Source organism: Sardina pilchardus, chromosome 6 (assembly GCF_963854185.1).
Source record: "Sardina pilchardus chromosome 6, fSarPil1.1, whole genome shotgun sequence".
Taxonomy (NCBI): domain Eukaryota; kingdom Metazoa; phylum Chordata; class Actinopteri; order Clupeiformes; family Clupeidae; genus Sardina; species Sardina pilchardus.
This window is the reverse complement of record NC_084999.1, coordinates 3,649,739-3,659,738: the sequence shown is the minus strand read 5'-3', so window position 1 is coordinate 3,659,738 and position 10,000 is coordinate 3,649,739. Positions and strand designations below refer to the sequence as shown.

At 44.2% G+C, this 10,000-nt stretch overlaps 2 protein-coding genes across 6 annotated transcripts in view; both read left to right on the top strand.

The window, feature by feature from the left end:
• The window catches only part of ptpn6 (protein tyrosine phosphatase non-receptor type 6), a 32,152-nt gene extending 23,049 nt beyond the window's left edge, over nucleotides 1-9,103 (top strand). For all 5 annotated transcript variants that reach the window (XM_062538145.1, XM_062538144.1, XM_062538146.1 and 2 more), the window contains 4 exons: nucleotides 3,508-3,575; nucleotides 5,117-5,268; nucleotides 7,345-7,412; nucleotides 8,551-9,103. In XM_062538145.1, the coding sequence (XP_062394129.1) occupies nucleotides 3,508-3,575; nucleotides 5,117-5,268; nucleotides 7,345-7,412; nucleotides 8,551-8,653 (391 nt within the window). In that variant the 3' untranslated portion in view covers nucleotides 8,654-9,103. The remainder of the gene's footprint in view (nucleotides 1-3,507; nucleotides 3,576-5,116; nucleotides 5,269-7,344; nucleotides 7,413-8,550) is intronic.
• A 438-nt stretch (nucleotides 9,104-9,541) lies between these two features.
• rbp5 (retinol binding protein 1a, cellular) overlaps nucleotides 9,542-10,000 on the top strand; it is a 3,972-nt gene continuing 3,513 nt past the window's right edge. The window contains exon 1 of the mRNA XM_062538141.1: nucleotides 9,542-10,000. This exon is cut by the window's right edge and continues 24 nt beyond it. Coding sequence (XP_062394125.1) covers nucleotides 9,949-10,000 — 52 coding nt within the window. The 5' untranslated portion in view covers nucleotides 9,542-9,948.

Genomic DNA, 10,000 nt, shown 5'->3' with positions numbered 1-10,000 from the left:
ACAGTACAGCGAATTTGCATCGCGTTTCTCTCTGTCGTTCACAAATGAATACAAATTAGCCTTTTGAGGCAGTGTTTTCTCTTGAGTCCTCTTTTTCACAAACCCAAAAGAGGACACAATCTGGTCCCCCTACCTATTGTTACCAGTGCTACACAAGCTACTATATCCTATCTCAACTCCATGGGGATTAATATAGACTATTTTATAGACCCGTATACTATACTCTGTATATACTGTCCATACTCTCTTTGAGGTGACTGTCATACTCCATCGACTAGACTAACTAGGTTATATCTATTTAATCTTCTTTCATACTTTCTTTATTGTGATAGGATTACTTTGATACACTTAGGACTTATGGACATTATACACTCATGGACTTCAACTGTGTGACTTCCACAGTATTATTACAGTCATATCCACCTTTACCTCAGAAGGCCCCAGGGAACTCCAGGAAGCATTTAATGGCTATTAAAAAAACAGTTTAATGGCTATTAAAATTCGTACAGTTGTACAAGAACTGGGCAATAACCTCTGACGTTCTGAAACACATTCTGAATCGTTTGAATCCAGTAGCCAATGTCATGGTCCACTGTGTGCCACTGCACTTCTGGCTGTTTGGACTACTAGAGAGCAATCAAGGGGCATTAAGACCAAATGCATGTGGAAATTGAGGAAATGTTTCATGGATATTAATACCTTTAGTGAATGCATGCAAAAGACCAGAAGGGAGTATTCCATGCAAATGAACGCTGTACGTTAAGAATTTGAGGGACAAGTCTTTGGACGTTAAGAATTTGAGGGACTACACGTTCATAAAGGATGTGTTGAAAATAACACATTGATGTGTTTAGGTAACGACAACACAGTTTGTGTTGTTTCCAACACATTGCTTTTGTTATTTGTTGTTGCACAATATGAGTTGAAAATAACAGAACTTGTGCTGGAAACAACACAAACTGTACTGTCCTTACCTAAACACATCAATGTGTTATTTCCAACACATCCTTTTTGAGGGAATTGTCTGTGGACATTAAGAATTTGAGGGAATAGTCTGTGGACAAAGAATTTGAGGGAATAGTCTGTGGATGTTAAACATTTGAGGGACTAGTCTGTGGACGTTAAGAATGTGAGGGAATAGTCTGTGGACTTTATGAATATGAGGGAATAGTCTGTGGACGTTAATAAATTGAGGGACTAGTCTGTGGATGTCAAGACTAGTGAGACGTCCAGAGAAGGCAGAGGAAGGGTTTCCTCCACACTTCACAGCCACAACAGGGGAGCTACTACACCAGGCGCGTAACTGAAGCGTTCCGTTCGCGACGCGTATGCTACAGCAGTTAATAATCACTACAGTACAATTAATGGAAGTAGCTTCACCAGACACAACAGTGGGGCGTACGTTCGAGAAAAAAAAAAGAAAAAAAAACAGTCCTCTAAAATGGATTTTACACGTTGTGAACGGAACGCTTCAGTGACGCGCCTGGTGTAGCTCCCCTGTAAGCTGTAATACTGCAGCACTTAGCAGTCAATACACACTTCACTGACACTACTTGTGACACACACACACCACCTCACTCTGCTTCCTCTTCACAAGGCTTTCACTTGTTGTGGAAACTGTTGACTTTAGCGGAATATGCCATTCACTGATATCGACAATGAAGGACCGCCAGCAAGACTGCACACAAGCTGACGGAGAACTACACACACACACTCACACACACACACACACACACACACACACACTCACACACACACACACACACACACACACACACACACATACATTCACACTCAGAGTCACAGTCACTCTTTATCTCTCTCTCTCTCTCTCTCTCACACACACACACACACACACAAACACACACACAGCCACACACACCAACAAGAGACACTGTTAAAGTCCTGACAGCCACTCTACATACTGTAGCTATGCAGGTATTAAAGGCAACAATCTGTCTTTTTGGGTCCCACACTGTCACTCACCCATGTAACCTGCATGACACACACACACACACACACACACACACACACACACACACACACACACACACACACACACACACACACACACACACACACACACACACACACACACACACACACACACCCATGTAACCTGCATGAGACAGTGCACGGCCCCTCGCTGGAGGACAAGGCCATCTTGCCGGGGGGATGTTTTAGACTTTCATGAAGAAGCGCGGTATTTAGTCATGTCTGTCTGTCTCACAGTAGAGGCCATTGTCCTTGCCGCTGAAGCGCTGGTGGGCTTACCGTAGCCCCAGCTCACACACACTCCTCTTCTCTCCTCTGGCTTACTGTAGCCCCAGCTCACACACACTCCTCTTCTCTCCTCTGGCTTACTGTAGCCCCAGCTCACACACACTCCTCTTCTCTCCTCTAAGGAGAGGGCCGATCACAGAGAACAAAAAACAACAAACAACGCACAGCGGCACAGCATGCAACAGCTACGTAGTTACTGTGTGAGGAAGGGGAAATAGGCACAGCATGCAACAGCTACGTAGTTACTGTGTGAGGAAGGGGAAATAGGCACAGCATGCAACAGCTACGTAGTTACTGTGTGAGGAAGGGGAAAAAGGCACAGCATGCAACAGCTACGTAGTTACTGTGTGAGGAAGGGGAAAAAGGCACAGCATGCAACAGCTACGTAGTTACTGTGTGAGGAAGGGGAAATAGGCACAGCATGCAACAGCTACGTAGTTACTGTGTGAGGAAGGGGAAAAAGGCACAGCATGCAACAGCTACGTAGTTACTGTGTGAGGAAGGGGAAAAAGGCACAGCATGCAACAGCTACGTAGTTACTGTGTGAGGAAGGGGAAAAAGGCACAGCATGCAACAGCTACGTACTTCAGTTGTGAGGAAGGGAAAAAGGCACAGCATGCAACAGCTACATAGTTACTGTGTGAGGAAGGGGAAAAAGGCACAGCATGCAACAGCTACATAGTTACTGTGTGAGGAAGGGGAAAAAGGCACAGCATGCAACAGCTACATAGTTACTGTGTGAGGAAGGGGAAAAAGGCACAGCATGCAACAGCTACATAGTTACTGTGTGAGGAAGGGGAAAAAGGCGACTAAAACGCATGAGCTTGATTTTCCTGCTGTACACGTGACCAGTGCAACTGAAAAGCACCAAAAGGCCCCACATGTCCACGCTACTGTAGATTCTGATGCATCAGGGGTCTCAGAAGAGTAGTAGTAGAATGGAGGTTCTCTCTCTCTCTCTCTCGTTCTCTCTCTCTCTCTCTCTCTCTCTCTCTCTCGTTCTCTCTCACTCTCTCTCGCTCTCTCTCTCTCTCTCTCTCGCTCTCTCTCTCTTTTAGATCACGACTGTTTATGTGCTGTAGTTAGTGACACTCTCAATCATTAGTCTAATTAGTTGTATAATACATGAAGCAGGTGTAAAATAAAAGTTGATTTACCGTGCTGTTTCAGTCATTAAAAGCAGTGTGTGTGTGTATGTGTGTGTTTTCTCTTTTCTCCCTATAGTGCTGGTATCGGACGCACTGGCACCATCATAGTAATCGACATATTGATTGATATCATAGACACTAAAGGTGAGCATTCCCAATACTGATCGACATCATAGACACCAAAGGTGAGCATTCCCAATACTGATCGATATCATAGACACTAAAGGTCAGCATTCCCAATATTGATATCATAGACACTAAAGGTGAGCATTCCCAATACTGATCGATATCATAGACACTAAAGGTGAGCATTCCCAATACTGATCGATATCATAGACACTAAAGGTGAGCATTCCCAATACTGATCGATATCATAGACACTAAAGGTGAGCATTCCCAATACTGATCGATATCATAGACACTAAAGGTGAGCATTCCCAATACTGATCGATATCATAGACACTAAAGGTGAGCATTCCCAATACTGATCGATATCATAGACACTAAAGGTCAGCATTCCCAATACTGATCGATATCATAGACACTAAAGGTCAGCATTCCCAATACTGATCGATATCATAGACATTAAAGGTCAGCATTCCCAATACTGATCGATATCATAGACATTAAAGGTGAGCATTCCCAATATTGATGGATATCATAGACATTAAAGGTGAGCATTCCCAATATTGATCGATATCATAGACACTAAAGGTGAGCATTCCCAATATTGATCGATATCATAGACACTAAAGGTGAGCAATCCCAATACTGATCGATATCATAGACACTAAAGGTGAGCATTCCCAATACTGATCGATATCATAGACACTAAAGGTGAGCATTCCCAATACTGATATCATAGACACTAAAGGTGAGCAATCCCAATACTGATTGATATCATAGACACTAAAGGTGAGCATTCCCAATACTGATCGATATCATAGACACTAAAGGTGAGCATTCCCAATACTGATCGATATCATAGACACTAAAGGTGAGCATTCCCAATACTGATCGATATCATAGACACTAAAGGTCAGCATTCCCAATACTGATATCATAGACACTAAAGGTGAGCATTCCCAATATCGATATCATAGACACTAAAGGTGAGCATTCCCAATACTGATCGATATCATAGACACTAAAGGTGAGCATTCCCAATACTGATCGATATCATAGACACTAAAGGTGAGCATTCCCAATACTGATCGATATCATAGACACTAAAGGTGAGCATTCCCAATACTGATCGATATCATAGACACTAAAGGTGAGCATTCCCAATACTGATCGATATCATAGATACTAAAGGTGAGCATTCCCAATACTGATTGATATCATAGACACTAAAGGTCAGCATTCCCATGGGCGTCCTGCTGCACAGAGGGCTTCTGACCGCTACACGGAGCAGCTCACTGTTGTGGGCAAACATGATAGACATTAATTATTAATGGGCCACTGCTTAGCATATGAGGGGGCAGTTATTAATAGATCACTAAGTGTATTGACATAACAGGCTTGAGTGCATTAGATAGTGCCGTATAACATACTCTCTCTGTGTGTGTGTGTGTGTGTGTGTGTGTGTGTGTGTGTCTGTGTCTGTGTCTGTGTCTGTGTGTATACATGCGTGCTGTGTGTGTGTGTGTGTGTGTGTGTGTGTGTGTGTGTGTGTGTGGCAGGGCTGGACTGTGACATCGACATCCAGAAGTGTATTCAGATGGTGCGTGAGCAGCGGTCGGGCATGGTGCAGACGGAGGCCCAGTACAAGTTCATCTACCTGGCCGTGAGCCACTACATCGAGGCCACCAAGACCAAGATGCAGGCCTGCCAGGTGAGCAACCCTGGACGTCCACCTGTTCAGCTGTTGCACACAAAGCTGCTTCCACAAGCAAGGCACTAAATACCTGCAAAAATTGAAAGCCCGCTTTAACAACAAAAGCTCATTGAATATAATCTACGTCGCCAGAATACAGCCGTTAGCCAGCTAGCTAGCTTTGATAACAACATATATGCTAGGCACGTCTGATGGCTGGTAGGTAGCTAGCTCCCTAATTAATGCCTCTTCATAAATGGGATAGTGGTGAGAGTGGTTATAGTGGCTGTGGCGGGGGTTTGTCAAAAGGTCTCCCAGATGAGACTTGACAGGCAGATGTGTTTTTGGGTCATGGGGGGTCATTGGTTAATGGTGTCAAGGAGGTGAGCATTAGGGAGGGTGAACACAAATACAACAAAAAGGACCGAGGGGGGGTCAGGGGTTTAGAGAAGATTGGCTTTGGCAGTGAAGGCGGACTCTACTGAGCCTGACTGGAGGTGTTGATTGTATAAGGACGTCACTCGCTCAGGACCAATAAGGGAACTAGGAGTGGTCGAAGGACCAGGGCTGTTAACCTAATCATTTCTGACCTCGCTAAATACGGAAACGTTTCTGTTTCAAAGTAATATTACTATACACGGTGGGCAGACGCCCAAAATATTGTAATATGAACGTCAAGTGGTGCGGAAGAATCTGACTACAGAATAACTCTATGATTAACGGGTTGACTTCCCTTAAATAGGCTACCCAGTTCATGATTGGTTAGGGCATTGAGAGGGGTTACACGATTGGAGATCACATGATGAGTACTGTTGATGAAACCGAGACCATTGTTGCAGTGAAACCACTAGAGTGAATCAATCAAGACATGACAATACATTTGATTACATTTCCTGGTCCAAGTTAACTTCTGTGGACCTTGGACAAACATGTGACATTAGGCCCACAATAGGCCCACACTTAGTAGAAAAATCAAGAGTCCACATACAGTATGATTGAAAGGAATGTCATCAGCCTGGGAATTAGGATCCCTACAATTGACGAGGGAGGTGTCTGGCAAGGGGCACACCTCCGAACAGGGCACTTCAGGCCGTGGAGCTGGAACCTTCCCTGCTGCGGAGAAACACCCACGTGCACGCGCAGAGCGCTGGGGTTCTCGGCTCTGCTTTGCACCAGAGTGCCGTTTGGAGAGCTTTGACCAGCACATTTGGATAATCCACATAAGCCTGACCAGCAGAAGGGAAGGTGGCTGGATTGTCCCCACTGACTGAAAGATAGGCTTTGAGTTTGTCATAATTCGTCTGCAGTGATTCCCTATGGTAAACAGAGGGATAGAGAAGTCGTTCATCACATAGGATGGACCAACACTGCCAGGGACATTGCTTAAAACAATAACGGTGTGTTTGCAGATTTTTACAACAGGGCAATAATGACACCTACACACACACTCTCTCTGATGTAATGTGTGGTGGTGGTGGGGGAATTCGATGTGTATGTTGGTCCTGATCACTTCTTACACAGGGGAAAGTTTAGAGATTGATAGGACTACTCAGAAATTGAGCCCTTTTTCCATAAGATTTTCAAGCGAATTAACTCATAAGTTGATGTAATTTTGAGCGATATCAGAAGCACCAAAACGATTTCCCATTCAACAGAACAATTCTAGCGAATTACATTCATGTCATCATGTTAATGCGAATGTTTCTACTGTGCTAGATGGTTTTCCATCAACAGATGTAGCGAATGGAACACTTCTAGTGAATGTATCAAAGCTAGCGAATGGTATGGTATGCCATAGTGAGGTGAACGACTTTGTATGCGTGAGACAAATGTCAGATTTTAGCGTCAGATTTTATGGTCTTCTGCTCCTGCTGTCAGGAGCTCCATGTCAGTGTGTCGACTTTGTGTTTCAGAACTTTCTATTTTGCCCTCCAGCAGATGGGTGTGGATAGGGCATCTCAATGTGTTAGACCTGCCAAATGAGATCCTTCTTCACCAGCCACATTCTTAGTACTTATCAGAGGGAGTGTAATGAGTATTCTTGCCTGAGTCTCATCTTTGTGTGTGTGTGTGTGTGTGTGTGTGTTTTTACAGGAGACAGAAACGGAGTATGGGAACCTGAAGCCCCAGCAGCACGCGAAGGCCAGCCGGAAGGTCTCCAAGTGAGTCCAGGCAACACACACACACACACACACACACACACACACACGTGGTGGAGGTTGACTCTGAATGGGCTTGACTTAAGCTTGTCACACTGCATGCATTGTATGCAGGTTGTGCGTGTGTGGCCTGTGCATTGTGTGTGTGTTGTGTGTAGGCTTCATGTGCAGAACATATTGATTTTCATTATAAGTGCGAGCTGCACCAAAGATGTACAAATACAATACAAATGTCACAGTCCAGCCCTGCCACACACACACACACACACACACACACACACGGCACGCATGTACACACACACACACACACACACCCAGCACGCATGTACACACACACACACACCCAGCACGCATGTACACACACACACACACACACACACACAGCACGCATGTACACACACACACACACACGGCACGCATGTACACACACACACACACACACACACACACACATACAAGACATGGTGTTGCGCTGTAGCATTTGTCAAATGTGGATTCAGCTCCAAATGGTGAAATTACGCAACGTGTTATTGAGAAATACCATAAGTAGCCTATGCTACAGTCCGACTAGGCTACAGTATGTTGTCAGAGCACTGCCGAACTCAAGCCTGTCTCATGAGAGTGCCGCTAGTCCAGTTCTCTAGAGGAAGCCCTGCTGGCCTCTGCCCAGCTAGCTTTAGAGAGGCAGCCTCTGCAGAGAGACACATCTCTGTTAATCCGTTACACAGGTAGGAACACAGAAAGAAAGTAGACTGTCTCTCTTCCCATACCCACCAGAGGTAATGTGCATACACACACACGCACGCACACACACACACACACACACACACACACACACACACACACACACACACACACACACACACACACACACACACACACACACGCACACACAAGCCATTTCTTTTGATACATCTTACTGCGTCAAATGGCTTTGATGATGCCATTTCAATTCAAAGGCAGAGTGAAATGACAGCCAGCATTCCCCACGGCTGCCAACTGACACATGAGAGTTAAGGTCATTCTGAAATTAATCAAGCCGTCTGTTTGAGAATAGCTTGATAATGGTTATCTCTGCTGTTGTGCCATTTGTTCTATAAATTGACATTCTGCAAACTAACTGTTACTTTATTTTTGTCAGGAGTAAAGATGAAGTTTATGAGAACCTTGGGGCAAAGGGAAAGAAAGATGTCAAGAAGCAGAAATCCGAAGAAAAGAAGAGCGGATCAGTGAGAAAAAGATAAAAAAAAAAGGAAAAAAAGAAAAAAGAAAGAAAATAAAAAATGTACAGAAATGTTCTAATCAATTGGACTGATGATGATGATGATGATGACGACAATGACTAAAAAAGTTTCCAAAGGTTTGAGTCATTACATGAGTATCTGGCCAATAGCCAAGTTTAGAGATGAGTGGGGAAGTCCAGGGCTCAGGTTGCAGGGCGATTGGGAGCACATCCAGGCTGAATGGCCACCACATCTGGCCAAGAGTCTCAGCCACCAGTGTGGGAATTATGGTACAAACAATTTCATTGTGAATTAATTTATAGATATTTCAATATTTTGTTTTGCTTTTCATCTTTTCATGGCTTTTTGTAAAAGAAAATACATTTTGTCTGTTCTGGCGATACATTTGATCAATGAAAACTCCTTGTAATACTGATTTAAAGCAGAAAAATAAACAAATGTTTCATGTAATCTATTGTCCATATGTCATTGTCAACAACACGCGGCTTGTTCTGATCATATCTGGCAAGTTGTTTTTCAAATTTTACATAAGCGTAAATGTCAAACCTCGTATTAGTTTTATAATATGTAGTCGTAGCTTAACTTCAAAGAGCTGGATGATGATGGGAGGGTAATTGGCTGTCAGAGAATGTTTTCGCAATGAGGCCGTATGTTTAGGACATCGCTTCAGTCGACCCCCATTTCGCTGACCCGAATAAACGCAACATAGCAGTGTGAAAGACCTTTGTAGATGAACGACCTTTCCTCCCTGCCTCCCCCTCGCACTGGGGCACGGAACAAAGTCTGCATCACTCTGGGGGAGGGGGGGTGAAGAGGGAAGGGGCGGGGGGGCTGAGATTGATATTAATTCATCTGGTTCTTTTGGAAGCCTGCCCAAACGGAACGGATTATCCGGTTTTTTCACTCTCCCTTGCCAACAGAGAGTTCGCCGTGCGATGACAGGGAGGAGTTAAACTGATTTGGCGAAGGATTGGGTAACTTAAGACGTTTGGGAACGTTCTTTTCCCGAACACTCTCCGGGTTACAGTTACTGAGTGCAGAGTACAACGATTCAGTTGGTTTGAGACACTGCTTGAAAACTTTGCATCGTGAAGCAACTTTTTCCTTGTAAGATACAAAGGCAATTTCGTTGCGGTGCGTCTCATTGTAATATACAATGCGGTAGTGGTATCCTGGAGGAAACGGAGATTGCAGATTCAGAACAAGGATAACAAAAGGAAAGGTCGCGTGTCAGTGCAACAGGTAGACACAGTTACGCCGTTCGTCTGAGAGAGATAAACACCAACTGCATCAAAATGTCCAAAGCCAACCTCTCGGGAACTTACCACATGGTATCTCAAGATAATA